The sequence below is a fragment of the Pan troglodytes genome, chromosome 9 (genome assembly GCF_028858775.2).
Source record: "Pan troglodytes isolate AG18354 chromosome 9, NHGRI_mPanTro3-v2.0_pri, whole genome shotgun sequence".
NCBI lineage: Eukaryota > Metazoa > Chordata > Mammalia > Primates > Hominidae > Pan > Pan troglodytes.
In genome coordinates, this window is record NC_072407.2 from 108,788,700 (window position 1) to 108,805,992 (window position 17,293).

Sequence of the window (17,293 nt, forward strand, 5' to 3'; positions counted from 1 at the left end):
TCTTTCATATGAATAACTCCAGATGGAGTCAATTGCTGATACTGTTGATTAATTTACAACAATTTTCCACATATATATCGTTATTTTGAATTATGAATAGACAAATTCCAAACAATCATTTGCTGAACAAGTTTTTTGTGTCAACTGCAAGAAATATGTGAGACCTATAATACTGCTCCCATTTTATAGATGCAGAAGCTGAACACAGATAAGTTACGTGACTTACTCAGTTATGTGACAAAGATATAATTAAAATCAGGTTTTCGGACTTTATCTTCAATACCCTTTCCCCTACCTTTAGCTACCATTGCACTGTCATAGGCAACTACAACAGTCCTCATCTGGGCTCTCTCTGATCGTCAAAGGACCTTATATTAAGCAGAGGGCTGAAATATGCCCGACTGGATATGAGGCAGTGGCACTAGTTATGGAATTTGGTAAGGGAAAAAGAGAGAAGCACAAAGTTGCCCTTGGATGACAGCATAAAAAGCTATCCAATATCAAACTTTGACTATCACAGGAAAATATAACATTAAAAATGCTTTGGACAATCTTAAGAACAGCATTATCTTAATAGACAGCTTTCATAGACTCCAACACATGTGCACCTATGCATGTGCATGCCCTCCATCCCAACACATACTCACAGCTAAATCAGCAGTCTCACAGGGATTTTGTTTCAACTGATTTATCTTTTTCCAACTTGAAAGTCATGTTACCCATTTCAAAGCTTGAAAAATGCATCAAAACTTATTTATATCCATTTTAACCCAAATTTAAGATGACAGAGTTAAATTCTCATCTTTCCACTTTAAAAGATGTTTGCAAAAATAAACACAAATCATTTAAAACTTATTAATAGGGAGGCAGCAGCATTGATTTGCAGTTTGAAAACATTTTCCTAGCAAACTACATATAGCTCCAACACTAAGAATTTAGAATATTAGAATCTCATAGAATCTAATGTTGACAGTGGGGTGTTAAAATCTCCCATTATTATTGTGTGGGACTCTAAGTCTCTTTGTAGGTCTCTAAGGACTTGCTTTATGAATCTGGGTGCTCCTGTATTGGGTGCATATATATTTAGCATAGTTAGCTCTTCTTGTTGAATTGATCCCTTTACCATTATGTAATGGCCTTCTTTGTCTCTTTTGATCTTTGTTGGTTTAAAGTCTGTTTTATCAGAGACTAGGATTGCAACCCCTGCCTTTTTTGTTTTCCATTTGCTTGGTAGCTCTTCCTCCATCCCTTTATTTTGAGCCTATGTGTGTCTCTGCACATGAGATGGGTCTCCTGAATACAGCACACTGATGGGTCTTGACTCTTTATCCAATTTGCCAGTCTGTGTCTTTTATTGGAGCATTTAGCCCATTTACATTTAAGGTTAATATTGTTATGTGGGAATTTGATCCTGTCATTATGAATTTAGCTGGTTATTTTGCTCGTTAGTTGCTGCAGTTTCTTCCTAGCATTGATGGTCTTTACAATTTGGCATGTTTTTGCAGTGGCTGGGAAGAGCTGTTCCTTTCCATGTTTAGTGCTTCCTTCAGGATGTCTCAGCATTTGCTTGTCTGTAAAGGATTTTATTTCTCCTTCAGTTATGAAGCTTAGTTTGGCTGGATATGAAATTCTGGGTTGAAAATTCTTTTCTTTAAGAATGTTGAATATTGGCCCCCACTCTCTTCTGGCTTATAGAGTTTCTGCCAAGAGATCAGCTGTTAGTCTGATGGGCTTCCCTTTGTGGGTAACCCGACCTTTCTCTCTGGCTGCCCTTAACATTTTTTCCTTCATTTTAACTTTGGTGAATCTGACAATTATGTGTTTTGGAGTTGCTCTTCTCAAGGAGTATCTTTGTGGTGCTCTCTGTATTTCCTGAATTTGAATGTTGGCCTGCCTTGCTAGGTTGGGGAAGTTCTCCTGGATAATAACCTGCAGAGTCTTTTCCAACGTGGTTCCATTCTTCCCGTCACTTTCAGGTACACCAATCAGACGTAGATTTGGTCTTTTCACATAGTCCCATATTTCTTGGAGGCTTTGTTCATTTCTTTTTACTCTTTTTTCTCTAAACTTCTCTTCTCGCTTCATTTCATTCATTTGATCTTCAATCACCGATACCCTTTCTTCCAGCTGATCAAATTGGCTACTGAAGCTTGTGTGTTCATCACATAGTTCTCGTGCCATGGTTTTCTGCTCCATCAGGTCATTTAAGGACTTCTCTACAATGGTTATTCTAGTTAGCCATTCGTCTAATCTTTTTTCAAGGTTTTAACTTCTTTGCAACGTGTTCGAACTTCCTCCTTTAGCTCGGAGAAGTTTGATCGTCTGAAGCCTTCTTTTCTCAACTCATCAAAGTCATTCTCTGTCCAGCTTTGTTCCTTGCTGGAGAGGAGCTGTGTTCCTTTGGAGGGGGAGAGGTGCTCTGATCAACATTAGACAGATCAACGAGACAGAAAGTTAAAAAGGATATCCAGGAATTGAACTCAACTCTGCACCAAGTGGACCTAATAGACATCTACAGAACTCTACACCCCAAATCAACAAAATATACATTCTTCTCAGCACCACATCGCAGTTATTCCAAAACTGACCACATAGTTGGAAGTAAAGCACTCCTCAACAAAAATTATAACAAACTGTCTCTCAGACCACAGTGTAAACCAAACTAGAACTCAGGATTAAGAAACTCACTCAAAACCGCTCAACTACATGGAAACTGAACAACCTGCTCCTGAGTGACTACTGGGTACATAATGAAATTAAGGCAAAAATAAAGATGTTCTTTGAAACCAGTGAGAACAAAGACACAACATACCAGCATCTCTGGGACACATTCAAAGCAGTATGTGGAGGGAAATTTATAGCACTAAATGCCCACAAGAGAAAGCAGGAAAGATCTAAAATTGACACCCTAACATCACAATTAAAAGAACTAGAGAAGCAAGAGCAAACACATTCAAAAGCTAGCAGAAGGCAAGAAATAACTAAAATCAGAGTAGAACTGAAGGAGATAGAGACACAAAAGACCCTTCAAAAAATCAATGAATCCAGGAACTGGTTTTTTGAAAAGATCAACAAAATTGATAGACCACACAGCAAGACTAAAAAAGAAGAAAAGAAAGAAGAATCAAATAGACGCAATAATGACAAAGGGGATATCACCACCGATCCCACAGAAATACAAATTACCATCAGAGAATACTATAAACACCTCTATGCAAATAAACTAGAAAATCTAGAAGAAATGGATAAATTCCTGGACACATACACCCTCCCAAGACTAAACCAGGAAGAAACTGAATCCCTGAATAGACCAATAACAGGGTCTGAAATTGAGGCAATCATTAATAGCCTACCAACCAAAAAAAGTCCAGGACCAGACGGATTCACAGCCAAATTCTACCAGAGGTACAAGGAAGAGCTGGTACCATTCCTTCTGAAACTATTCCAATAAAAAGAGAAAGAGGGAATCCTCCCTAACTCATTTTATGAGGACAGCATCATCCTGATACCAAAGGGTGGCAAAAACACAACAAAAAAAGAGAATTTTAGACCAATATCCCTGATGAACATCAATGCAAAAATCCTCAATAAAATACTGGCAAACCAAATCCAGCAGCACATCAAAAAGCTTATCCACCATGATCAAGTGGGCTTCATCCCTGGGATGCAAGGCTGGCTCAACATATGCAAATCAATAAATGTAATCCAGCATAGAAACAAAACCAAAGACAAAAACCACATGATTATCTCAATAGATGCAGAAAAGGCCTTTGACAAAATTCAACAGCCCTTCATGCTAAAAACTCTCAATTAATTAGGTATTGATGGGACGTATCTCAAAATAATAAGAGCTATTTATGACAAACCCACAGCCAATATCATACTGAATGGGCAAAAACTGGAAGCATTCCCTTTGAAAACTGGCACAAGACAGGGATGCCCTCTCTCACCACTCCTATTCAACATAGTGTTGGAAGTTCTGGCCAGGGCAATCAGGCAGGAGAGAGAAATAAAGGGTATTCAATTAGGAAAAGAGGAAGTCAAATTGTCCCTGTTTGCAGATGACATGATTGTATATTTAGAAAACCCCATTGTCTCAGCCCCAAATCTCCTTAAGCTGATAAGCAACTTCAGCAAAGTCTCAGGATACAAAATCAATGTGCAAAAATCACAAGCATTCTTATACACCAATAACAGAAAAACAGAGAGCTCCATTCACAACTGCTTCAAAGAGAATAAAATACCTAGGAATCCAACTTACAAGGGATATGAAGGACCTCTTGAAGGAGAACTACAAACCACTGCTCAATGAAATAAAAGAGGACACAAACAAATGGAAGAACATTCCATGCTCATGGGTAGGAAGAATCAATATCATGAAAATGGCCATACTGCCCGAGGTAATTTCTAGATTCAATGCCATCCCCATCAAGCTACCAATGACTTTCTTCACAGAATTGGAAAAAACTACTTTAAAGTTCATATGGAACCAAAAGAGAGCCCGCATAGCCAAGACAACCCAAAAGAACAAAGCTGGAGGCATCACGCTACCTGACTTCGAACTATACTACAAGGTGACAGTAACTAAAACAGCATGGTACTGGTACCAAAACAGAGATGTAGACGAATGGTACAGAACAGAGTTCTCAGAAATAATACCACACATCTACAACTATCTGATCTTTGACAAACCTGACAAAAACAAGAAATGGGGAAAGGATTCCCTGTTTAATAAATGGTGCTGGGAAAACTGACTAGCCATATGTAGGAAGCTGAAACTGGATCCCTTCCTTACACCTTATACAAAAATTAATTCAAGATGGATTCAAGACTTAAATGTTAGACCTAAAACCATAAAAACCCTAGAAGAAAACCTAGGCAATACCATTCAGGACATAGGCATGGGCAAGGACTTCATGTCTAAAACACCAAAAGCAATGGCAATAAAAGCCAAAATTGACAAATGGGATCTAATTAAACTAAAGAGCTTCTGCATAGCAAAAGAAACCACCATCAGAGTGAACAGGCAGCCTACAGAATGGGAGAAAATTTTTGCAATCTACTCATCTGACAAACGGCTAACATCCAGAATCTACAAAGAACTCAAACAAATTTACAAGAAAAGAACAACCCCATCAACAAGTGGGCGAAGGATATGAACAGACACTTCTCAAAAGAAGACATTTATGCAGCCAACAGACACATGAAAAAATGCTCATCTTGACTGGCCATCAGAGAAATGCAAATCAAAACCACAATGAGATACCATCTCATACCAGTTAGAATGGTGATCATTAAACAGTCAGGAAACAATAGGTGCTGGAGAGGATGTGGAGAAATAGGAACACTTTTACACTGTTGGTGGGACTGTAAACTAGTTCAACCATCGTGGAAGACAGTGTGGCGATTCCTCAAGGATCTAGAACTAGAAATACCATTTGACCCAGCCATCCCATTACTGGGTATATACCCAAAGGATTATAAATCATGCTGCTATAAAGACACATGCACACATATGTTCACTGCAGCACTTTTCACAATAGCAAGGACTTGGAACCAACCCAAATGTCCATCAATGATAGACTGGATTAAGAAAATGTGACAGATATACACCATGGAATACTATGCAGCCATAAAAAAGGATGAGTTCATGTCCTTTGTAGGGACATGGATGAAGCTGGAAACCATCATTCTCAGCAAACTATCGCAAGGACAAAAAACCAAACACCGCATGTTCTCACTCATATGTGGGAATTGAACAATGAGAACACTTGGACACAGGAAGGGGAACATCACACACCAGGGCCTGTTGTGGGGTAGGGGGAAGGGGGAGGGATAGCATTAGGAGATATACCTAATGAAAATGACGAGTTAATGGGTGCAGCACACCAACACGGCATGTATATACATATGTAACAAACCTGCACGTTATGCACATGTACCCTAGAACTTAAAGTATAAAAAAAAAAAAAAGAATCTCATAGAATCAGGGGACCTACTGAAAGTTGTTCCTACCTGCTCCACCAAAAGGTTGTGGCATATCACTCCTGTGATCAGAGCATATGCTTCTGCCAGTCTATTTCACTGTTAGAAACACGGTTTTTCTTAAGGATCTTCTACTGTGCTGAAACTATTCTTTTAACTTTTGTACAAAGATCCTTTTTAACCTCCGGAAGCCAAAGAGAACAAGTATTTATGATATCCAACACATATTCAAAAATAGTGCACATTTGTTGAATACCTTAAAAAAGGAAACCTAGTTATATTTTTACCTCTAGGGTAGAATTCAAATTGCAATTTACAAATTCATGTTCATCTTCTAATTACTACATTGAGGGCCTCATGTTTGTAACAAGGACCTTTGGCTGATAGTTCTTTTCAGCCTCATAACAGTCCTGTGACATACTATTGTTTTCATTTTAAAAAGATGAACTCTGACTGGTAATTTGTCAAAGTTGTTGGAGAGACCGTACCAATTGATGAATGAATATCTCATTTTATGTATTAAAATTAAGGGCAAAACCCACAATTACTTTTGCACTAACCTATAGTATGTAAGTGCCAGAACAATTTTTTTGTCCTGATTCTGCATCTAGGTAATTGGAAACACTAGCTATCTGACACATGAATGATTTAAACCATTGCTTTCTAAAATTTGAGATTTTAACTAAATCAGAACTAAATTCAAGTAGCATCTGCAACTTACTAAACTCATTTTCAAAAGGGACACTTAGTATTTGATAGCACAACAGAGCGATCATACTTAATAATAATTTAATTGTACATTTTAAAAGAGTCTAACTGGATTGTTTGTAACACAAAAAGTAAATACTTGAGGGAATGGATACCCCATTTTCCATGATGTGATTATCACACATTGCATGCCTGTATCAAAACATCTCACGTACTCCATAAATACATACACCTACTATGTACCCACAAAAATTGAAATAAAAAATTTAAAAACACAGGAGGGACAATCATAACACCTATTCCACAGGATTGTTCTGGAAAATAAGTGAAATATCACAATTTAAGCACTTAACACTGAGAATACAAACACAGTTTGTATTCAGTAAATGTGAATTCTGTTAGTTTCATTTTGCTTTCAGAAATTTTCACTTTTTAAATCACTGTTATTAAGTGATAAATAGTGGCAGAAGTATTTACAGCATTTCTACTACATAAAAGCATTAATTAAAGGTTTGTTTGTTTTAAAAAGGTAATAGAAACACCTCAATTCAGTGAGATTTGTAGATTGCATTAAGGCTATCCTATCAGGTGAGTGAGAGATAGCGGTCCTGCCTAGAAAATGAATTTCCATTTTAGTAAACTCACCCTATGTATAAACTAAAGGCAAGTTGTTCATACTGTTCTGCTGAAGTGGTAGTGACAAAGATAAATGAGCAGTTTGAGCTTACAGCTTAAATTCTTTACAGTTTATTGATACACAAAAGAGAGATACTGTGTAATAACACAATTAACTCTATAAGGCTAATGAAAATCTTTCATTTGCATCAATGGGACGGTAGCATTTATTCTTATTAGATACAGGAAATCCTAGCAATATGGACTAATCTACTAAGAGAACTTACTAGAGACTTGTATCATGAAGAAATTTCCACACTTTCTGTAGAAGTGATATACCTTCTCTTGGGATTTCAGTCTGCTCAGGCTGCTATACCAAAACACCACAGACTGGGTGGCTTAAACAACAGGAATTTATTCCTCATAGTTATGGAGGCTGGAAAGTCCAAGATCAAGATGCCAGCCAATTCACTTCCCAGGTGAGGGCTCTCTTCCTAGCTTACAAGTGGCTGCCATCTTACTGTGTCCTCAAAGAGGACAGAAAGCAAGCTCAAGTCACTTCTTATAATGATGCTAATTCCATCATTGAAGACCCCACCTTCAAGACCTCATCTAAACTTAATTAACTCCAAAATACTCTACCTCTAAATAATATCACATTAAGTAGGGCTTCAACTATGAATTTTGGGAGGTCATAAATATTCAGTTCATACTGTTTGTAAAAATCAAAAACATCAATCTGTTTGCAGTTGCCACCACTCTTCAGAAATTAAATATCGATAGGGACAAAAACCTCAAAACACTTTGAAAAATTCAGCAAGACACATCTTTAACTTCTGCTTAGCAACTGAAAGTATTTTAGCCTTCTAACTGTCTTCAGACTATGCCACAACACTAAAAGAAATGTTCTCTGAATATAGAAGAAAATTAATTCAGGCTGCCGTATTAGAATATAAAAATAGACATTTGGGGTTCAGTTTCATAGTATTGGTCATGGACATCCCACGAGTCATTATGGCTTTCAGAAATATTGTCATCTTTATAAATTCCATATTGTAATTCAGAGTATGCAGATGGAAGCATCTTTAAGAATCTTTGAGGCCCCATGAAGATGACACAAATAATGCATTTCGGAAAGCCATTTATCTCCTTCCCTCCTTTTATTTCTCTATCCTTCCTTCACAGTCTTTGGCATACAATGCAATTCTAATAACCTAAAAGAATAAATCCAAATAAGCATTTTATCTATTTCTAGTAAGCGTTGGATACACAATGTTTATGTACATAAAAATGCCTGCAGATATACAACACACACACTCACACAGACACACGCGCTTCCCATATAGGACCAGATATACCTGTTTGGAAAGTAATAATAGCTAATATGTACATTTACTACCATGAAGGAGACACTGTTTTAAGCACTTTACATAAATCTCATTTAAAATCTCACAAAATAAAACTATAAAGTGATAAAATTAGTCTCTTATTTACAGATGATAAAATGAGGCAGAGAGATTAAATAACCCATGAAAGGTGGAATGATGAGAAATCCAACTAGTGCACTCAAGATAGCACTGGGATTCCACAGCCTTGTCTGAAAGGATTGAAAGAAACGTATCTTACCCTTGCCTCTTCCTTATCTCCAACCAAAGTGCTCGCCAAAGGCAAACGTATAAATGAGGTTAAACCCTCTTCAGGTAATTTTTACAGCATTATGGTATTTTGAAACTGACAATATAACTCCTGCCATAGAAAAGCTATTGGAACAGAATGCTTATCTGTGACTTTCACCTTACTTCCTACAGCATATAAATGAGTTCTTTTCTATTCATTAAAATTGTTCTAAAAATACATGCTAATTTCCATAACATTTTTCAGGTTCTATGGAAGTCATGGCTCCTTATCAAATGAGTTGTAAATGTTTATTGAGTGAATGAATGAGTTGAATAAATTTTTGACTTAAGAAATTCTTATTTCCTAACTAGAAAACATTGTTGCTTTGTTTCCAACAAAATATCAGTAAAAGCAAATGATGTTGATGTTGATGGAGACTGCTGAAGAGAACTAACATAAATCTTAAACAGTGCTCAATTTAAAAAGTGTGTGCACTGATCATTAAAAGAGAAAATATGTAAATCTTGGGGAAAAATGAAGCAGTTACTCTTTACTAAATGGAACTGGCATTTCATGCTGCAAATGACGTAAAATGGCATATACATATTTATAAAATTCCAACAATAACCTAAGTACCTAAGTACTTTGAAAGGCAACAAAACAAGGTGGAAGTGAAGCATTTCATTTTTCTGTGAAATCTAATTCATGCTGAAGTGATATCCTTGAGAATCTACTGCATTTTCTGGAGGCTGGCTGAAGGTCCAGCGAAGAAGAGAGGGCTTTAGTAACTTCCTATCAAGTGGCAAGACAAATCAAAACTCTTGAGGCTTAAAGCTGTGTAGCCCTAAAACTCTATGTCAGAAACATCTGTTTTCAGATGTTTGATGAGGTTGCCATATTCAGTTCCCCTTTGACACTGTAGACTTGTCCTGTGCACCCTCTGATTCTAAGCTTAATTCTGTCCAGGGAAAAGACTCTGCTTCTTTATCAAAGTTTGTACTGATACCCATATTTATACTTTCTACCTAGACATGTTGCCTGGTTTCCAGTTCCTATCATCTAGTCCCCTTGGGCCCACTCATATTCCCTATGAGTGAGCCTGGATTTCCTACTTTGCTAATTGGCCTGAACTCTGCTTTTCCAGCTAGGCTTATAATACTTACATTTCCTTGCCAATATGAACTTTGTGTTGTTGTTTTTCAGATTTTTAACATCAGGTTCCCTAATGTAATAGAATTTGCGTCCTGGTATTACCTGGTTGCCCTATCTTGTCTTACTGTTCCTTCTTCCCAATCTAAACCTGACAATGTTTAATGCCATGGACATTTGCAAACCACACTTAGAGGCTGTGATGGGAATACTCCCCCTCTACCTTTACTCTGACAGAGAAAACTATTTTATCACTAACATTTTTTTTTTTTTTGAGACGTAGTCTCACTCTGTTGCCCAGGCTGGAATGCAGTGGCGTGATCTCAGCTCACTGCAACCTCTACCGCCTGGGTTCAAGCAATTCTCCTGCCTCAACCTCCTGACTAGTTTGGATTACAGGCACCCACCACCATGCCTGGCTAATTTTTGTATTTTTAGTAGAGACAGGGTTTCACCAGGTTGGCCAGGCTGGTCTCGAACTCCTGACCTCAGGTGATCCACCCACCTCGGCCTCCCAAAGTGCTGGGATTACAGGCGTGAGCCACCGTGCCCGGCCATCACTAACATTTTTAGAGTTACCTGGGTAAGATGATTTTTAAAACCAGATCAACTTTTATTCCACTTCACTATTTAAAAAATATACTTCTTATTGCCTGCACCTGGGACCACTGCTCCCACAATACCTCTTTTGGTATGCCACTTTCCATAGGAAGAATGAAGACAGAGGTGCTGGCTGGTTTCTAACAAAGATAAAAGATGGCAGACGGGAGAATCTCCTACTTGAGAGTATAACTACAGTTATTGATTCTGTAATGTCATTTTTAAACAGTTTCCACTCTGTTTTTATCATTTGATCTTTGTCTAGATCACAGCCTAAATTGTACAAAAACTATAGGCTTTAGCATCAGACAAGTCTCAGTTCAAATTCTGACTTGTGAGCTACATTATCTGGATTTAGCCTTTCCAAAACTCAGTTTTCTTACCCGAAAATGTACATAATGCCACATGTTATTCAAGGAGGGATTAAATGAGATCATATTTTATTCTTTTCTAAAAAGCTCTGGGCCTACTAGGTATGTGTGTATATATATATACACACACACACAAACATAATCACATAACACACATCCCTGTATGTCTAGATAGATACACCTGTCTGAGAAGTTCTAATGGCAGCTAATATTTATATTTACTACTATGTACCAGATGGTATTCTAAACTCTTCATAGGAAAGCTCACTGAAATGCTTATGATGTAACTGTGGGACTGATGCACTGAATATCTTTATTTTATGGGGTATAGAACTGGAGAAAAGTCAAGTTAAAGTGCTTAAAGGTGAAAAGATGGGGATGCTAAAGATTGTATTTAAAATAGCACTGGAACACTGCAACCATGGCAGAATGGAATCAGAGAAAGGCAAAGTCTTTCTCCCTGCTTATCTAAAATCAAAGGTTTTCCCAAAGACAAATGTAAAACAAAGCAAAATGTACATGAATTTGCTTCAATAGTCAATGCCATTATTATTGTTATTATTTATATGCCATTGATTTACAAAATTAGATACTGGTTCTTTATGTTCATGTGAGAACAATCTGAGAAGCAAAATATTAGGTATGTTGTTTATGTTGACTTTTACTGAAAATGTGCCTTTCTAATTACAAGAGAAACAAAATTATAACCCAGGCTTTCTTCAATTTGCCTAGCTCTTACTTAGTATTCATACACCTGTAACATCTTGGCAGTTAAGCATTGGAAAGGCTTTCATTTTCTCAGTGCTTGATATATGCACAGCAAAATCCACAGCTTCTTCCTCAACCCTCTAGTTTATAGATAACTTGATTATTTTAGCAGAATGGTCATATTATGTCTTAATTTATCTGAATTCTACCACTGAAATTATAATTCTTCACTCTATCATCTGCCTGATGATAGGAAAACATGGAGTAATGACATGAAGAAGAGAGGGGCAACCACAAATTTAGAGACTAGTATCTCATGTCGTAGCACACTATGAAAGCCCCATGTGGGCCACTCCATCTAGTTCTTTTCTCTTGGCATTTAGTTTTACCTGGCTTCCTTTCACATTTCTAACATAAAAGGTGGGCTGTACCTTATTTTTCTCTGTGGTATGGTTATTCTACATAATTACCCAAATTCTGTACATACTTTCAATCTAGCAAAACTCTTTTCATTTCATAAAATAAGACTTGTGGTCCTTACAAAAAATTCTACCACCTCTGGGATTCTTTGTTTCAATAGCCATTAAAAATTTGGCAAATAGTTCATGGTTTAAAATAGCACTGTGTATATTTTCTAGAAAATACACTAGAATGTTTATGAAGATTACAAATCAGGCTGGTCAAATAGAAGTTTTCTAATTTATATCCCTCCTAATGCATTTCTCCTAATGTACTTTTTAAATCCTATACAGGACTAATATCTTTTTGTCTTTCCCTCTCTGGCCAAACCATTATTGCTATGGATTTAGCATATATTGTATTTCCAGTCTGGATCTCCCAAACTCAACCTCCCTAATCCTGAATAAGCAGCCAAAGCTGCCCTATACACCTATCCTAGATACATGTACTTACTAGCTGTGATAGTTAATGTTGAGTGTAAACGTCATTGGATTGAAGGATAAAAAATATTGTTCCTAGGTGTGTCTATGAGGGTGTTGCCAAAGGAGATTAACATTTGAGTCAATGGACTGGGAGAGGCAGACCCACCTTCAATCCAGGTGGGTACCATCTAATCAGCTGCCAGCGTGACTAGGATAAAAGTAGGCAGAGGAATGTAGAAGGACTAGACTGGCCTGAGTCTTTTGGCCTTCATCTTTCTTTTGTGCTGGATGCTTCCTGCCCTCAAACATTGGACTCCAAGTTCTTTAGCTTTTGGACTCTTGGACCTACACTAGTGTTTTGCTCAGGGTTCTCAAGCCTTCGGCCACAGACTGAAGGCTGCACTGTTGGCTTCCCTACTTTTTGAGGTTTTGGAACTCAGACTGGCTTCCTTGCTCCTCAACTTGCAGATAGCCTATGGTGGGATTCCACCTTGTGACTGTGTGAGTCAATACTCCTTAATAAACTCCCTTTGATATATACATCTATCCTATTAGTCCCGTCCCTCTAGAGAACCCTGATTAATACACTAGCATTGAAGATATGTTAAGAACACCAAGCCCTGGAATCTTTAGTTGTAATTAATTGCAAAATTTCCTAAACAAGTTTAGTTTAAGAAAAGTTGTGAACTAGAATTATTATATGTGTGTGTGTATATATATATATATATTTATATAAACATTTTGTAAGTTAAAACTTGTTGATTATTATTCATGACTATATGAAACTGTCCACGGCTTAATAATATATAGGAAAATTTGAAGATCATACAGAGTATTTCTACTGTTTTTCTGTGAGATGTCCTAACTCACAAGGGAATGAATGCTTGATGTCTAAGAAATCAAATCATATTTTAAAACCTTGAACCTGTTTTGGCATACTCAGAAGCATCACATTTCTTCTTTTCTCAAAATCTAACTGATACTTATGTTTGTCAGGGATTCCCATGTTTTTTCCAGAGAATAATTTATTTATCTATTATCATTCTCATTTAGTTGTATGAACTTAGGGCTAAAACAAAACAAAACAAAACAAAACAAAACAAAACATGACTGCTTTAACTGGAGGAAGCAAACACTGCAAATCAGTAGTTTAGAGGGAAAAGATTGGTTGTGGCAGAGATTGGTGTAATAGTGCCCCAAGTATGGAGGAAGGAAAGTGATGCCAAATTCAGCTGATCTCCTCTGTCCTGGAAGTGACAGTTTAACATTATAGTATCTCTCCGGTTTAGAATCAGACATTTGGCTACCACTGCTGTAAATTATATACCAATAAATTATAAGGGAGTTAAAAATAATTTATAAGAACTTAATTTTCTATACAAGGAAAATCCCTTATACATACTTCATACTGAATGTTTACCACTCAGAAGAGATTCAATTAAAATATTTAACATTGGCTATATAGTCTACATAATGAAACTAAAGAGCTCCTTTCCCCAAGAAGACACACCTTCATAAAAACACCTTCTGGATGATAATATAAAATTTACAAAGTGAATCAGACAAGTTCTTTCCAAATCTGCTTATGTGAAGATCATACTATAAAAATAAGTAGCTGGTCAATATGTATTAGTAAAGAAGAAAATAAAACCTGCAGCTCACAACTATTTATACTAAAAGTACTTGATTCCCTTCATATAAAAAAAGCCCTATGCCCTGACATTGTGCAATCTACGTAAGATTCTAGGTAAAGTTGTAGAGTTATTGATTAGGTAGATATGGAGCTAAATGACTCAAAATATTGCTATGATCTTAGTAAGAAATTAATAAGGAGTTCACCAAATCAAACCAACCATGGTGGTTGGCACCAATTTTGGAAATTTTTCCATTATGTAGCTTGGAAAATTAAGGTACTTCCTCAAAAACCCATTAGTCATTTGAGCAATAGCTAGAGTATTTATATATAGGTTTTTTTTAGAATTAAAGAGATCTCACTTAATAATGCAGTGCAAAATACTGATTAGCCATATTTGACAATACAATGCATATTTTAATATAACTTGCTATTTGTTTTTAACTGTCAAAATAAAATTCTTAGTTTATATTGGAACCCCATTTTCTAAGCAAGAATAATTATGTGGTAAAAAGTTACCTAGAATTCAACAAGTTTAATTTTTTAATAAAAATAAACTTAGAGGAGTAGCTATATAGAATTTTTCCTTACTGAGCAATATCATGATTCTTCACAGTTATCTATGTCAACACAAATGAACTCATATTGAAAGTTTACTCATAAAGAAGAAATACCTGTATTATCTATAAAATTTCTAAATTAAAGAGTTGTCAATTATTTAGTATCAAGTTTAAGTAAAAAAATCAATTTAATTCACATGACAATTTACTATTAAAAAACATTTATATGTAAGTAACTAAACTCCCTTACCTTATAAATATCCAAAAATCCACACTGGTGGTCAAATCTGGTGTACAGTTCATTCAGCATGCTGATTACTTGCAAGGGAGTACACTGGGCACATATGGCTGTGAAGCCAACAATGTCTGAAAAGAGCATGGTGACATCATCAAACTTTCTGGCCTGTACTTGCTGCCCTTGCCATAATTGCTGGGCTACATCACCAGGGAAAATAGAATATAGAAGATCCACTGTCTTCTTTTTCTCTTCTTCCAGGGCCTGGTGAGTTCTTTCTAAAGTTGCCTTTAATTTATCCATCCTTTTCTTCAACCCATCTTGGGCCTTTGCCTGCTCACCAACCAAAATGACATCTCGGGTGGCATCATGGATAGGGATGTCTGAGAGATGTAGCCCTCGGCCCATGAGTTCATCCAACTTGTCCACACATGGAGAGCCCAAAAATAAAATGGAATTTGATTCTGGAACATGGATCATTTGTCCTTTGACTTCCATCACCTGTGAAATTAACATGGAATTTTGATCAGTACTCTTCACATAGTAGGTTCACAAAATTTAATATATTATCTGATGAATAGAAAGAAAAAATGTTTTATTAGCAATACTGTTACTGCATTCATATAAGCAAATTTAAATCTGATTTTCAGCCAGTTTAAAATTCATGGTTCTGAAGAGAAACAATTGTTTTATATCTCACTCAGCTACTTTCTAAAGACAATAATGAAATGGAAAGTGAGATCAGTGAAAAATGAAACAGGAAAACATTTTTTATTCAAGATGATACTCCAAGGTACATCATGAAACTGGTTTATGAGCCAATTCAAAAGCTTTCAGCCTACTAAATAATAATGAAATTATGGTAAATCCATCTGTCAAAATAACTATATTTAACTGTCATTAAAATAATACCCCTTTCAGAAAATAAATCCAGGAGGTTAAAATGAATCAAAGTAATTGGCCTTATGTAAATCATTTTTCAACTATTATAGTACTTTGAAAATGTACTAGTCATTGCACTTGTTAGGTTAGTGGACATTTCTCTTATTATTAAAAATAAAAATATAAACCAGATATTAAGCTAGCATTATCAGAAAATATCACTCAACTAGCATGTTCATATAAGCTAAAAATAAATGAAAAAAATAATAAATACTAAATGAATTTGGGTTATATGATAAAGAATCTGAGGGTAAAGTAATTTAAATCTATTCCTCTTTTCTATGCCCTTTCACTGGAGAATTTAGGGAACTGAGATTTAATGGGAAACTTAGTGAACACAAGCTTATGCCCGGTAGCCTAATGAACACCTTCAGAGGGCACGAACAATGAACACCAGTAGAAAAGGAAGGTGAAGCTGGGGTATGGCTACAACTATAACTATTTGGATTGGACTAAGATTAAACTAAGCACACCTGCAGAAAAAGCCAGTTGCAATTACTTAGAAAGAATAGGCTAAAAGTCGACCAGTTGGGACTGTGCATCAGTTTCATCTATGTTCCACTACTACATGGAATGTGCTCAATACATGTATTTTCCTGTTTTCTTTATAGCTAAATAGTTAAGCTAGTTGATAAAAACTGGTGGCACTGAACAAATATGGAATAAACTATTGGGATTTGGATTTTTAAGTCGTTAATATTTTTACTTTTCTCCCTTGTACCATTCACCAAGATCTTGTTTATATAAGAAAATAAAATGGAATCTTGCTTGATGTTATAATTTTTATGGAATTAAATGCTCACTTTACCTTATGTAAAATTTCTGCTGAAGTTCAGTATTTCATCCTTTTATTTATATTACTCTTATTTATTCACTAAAATATTGATTATTTTCTATTTACTAGTAATGCTCTGCTCTGGATGATAAGGATAGAAAGATAAAATACAGTTCCCCTTTTCAAACGTATCACAGTATGGTGGAGAACCAAATCTATATCGGCCAGAGAATAGGAGGAGGAAGACATTCTAAATTCACCACCTAAAATAGGCTCTCAAAATACTGCAGGTTATGGTTTGAGTAAAAAGAAAATAATTGTCCTGTAAAATATTTACAGATTGTTTGTATATGTTTCATATGCTCTTTAGGGTAGGAGTGTTGCTAATAATACATACTTTCTTGTTATTAGGATCTTAAGGGCATGGTAAGGAAGAAACACATAATGTACAATCCCATAGTTTAAAAATTATTATATAAATTTTTTTAAGATTGACATAAGCGCAAAAACCTTG

General features: G+C 36.0%; 1 protein-coding gene across 3 annotated transcripts in view; it reads right to left on the reverse strand.

The window, feature by feature from the left end:
- Window positions 1–17,293, reverse strand: part of GUCY1A2 (guanylate cyclase 1 soluble subunit alpha 2) — a 344,946-nt gene that overhangs the window by 120,122 nt on the left and 207,531 nt on the right. For all 3 annotated transcript variants that reach the window (XM_016921913.4, XM_522169.8, XM_016921914.4), the window contains exon 5: window positions 15,078–15,563. In XM_016921913.4, the coding sequence (XP_016777402.3) occupies window positions 15,078–15,563 (486 nt within the window). The remainder of the gene's footprint in view (window positions 1–15,077; window positions 15,564–17,293) is intronic.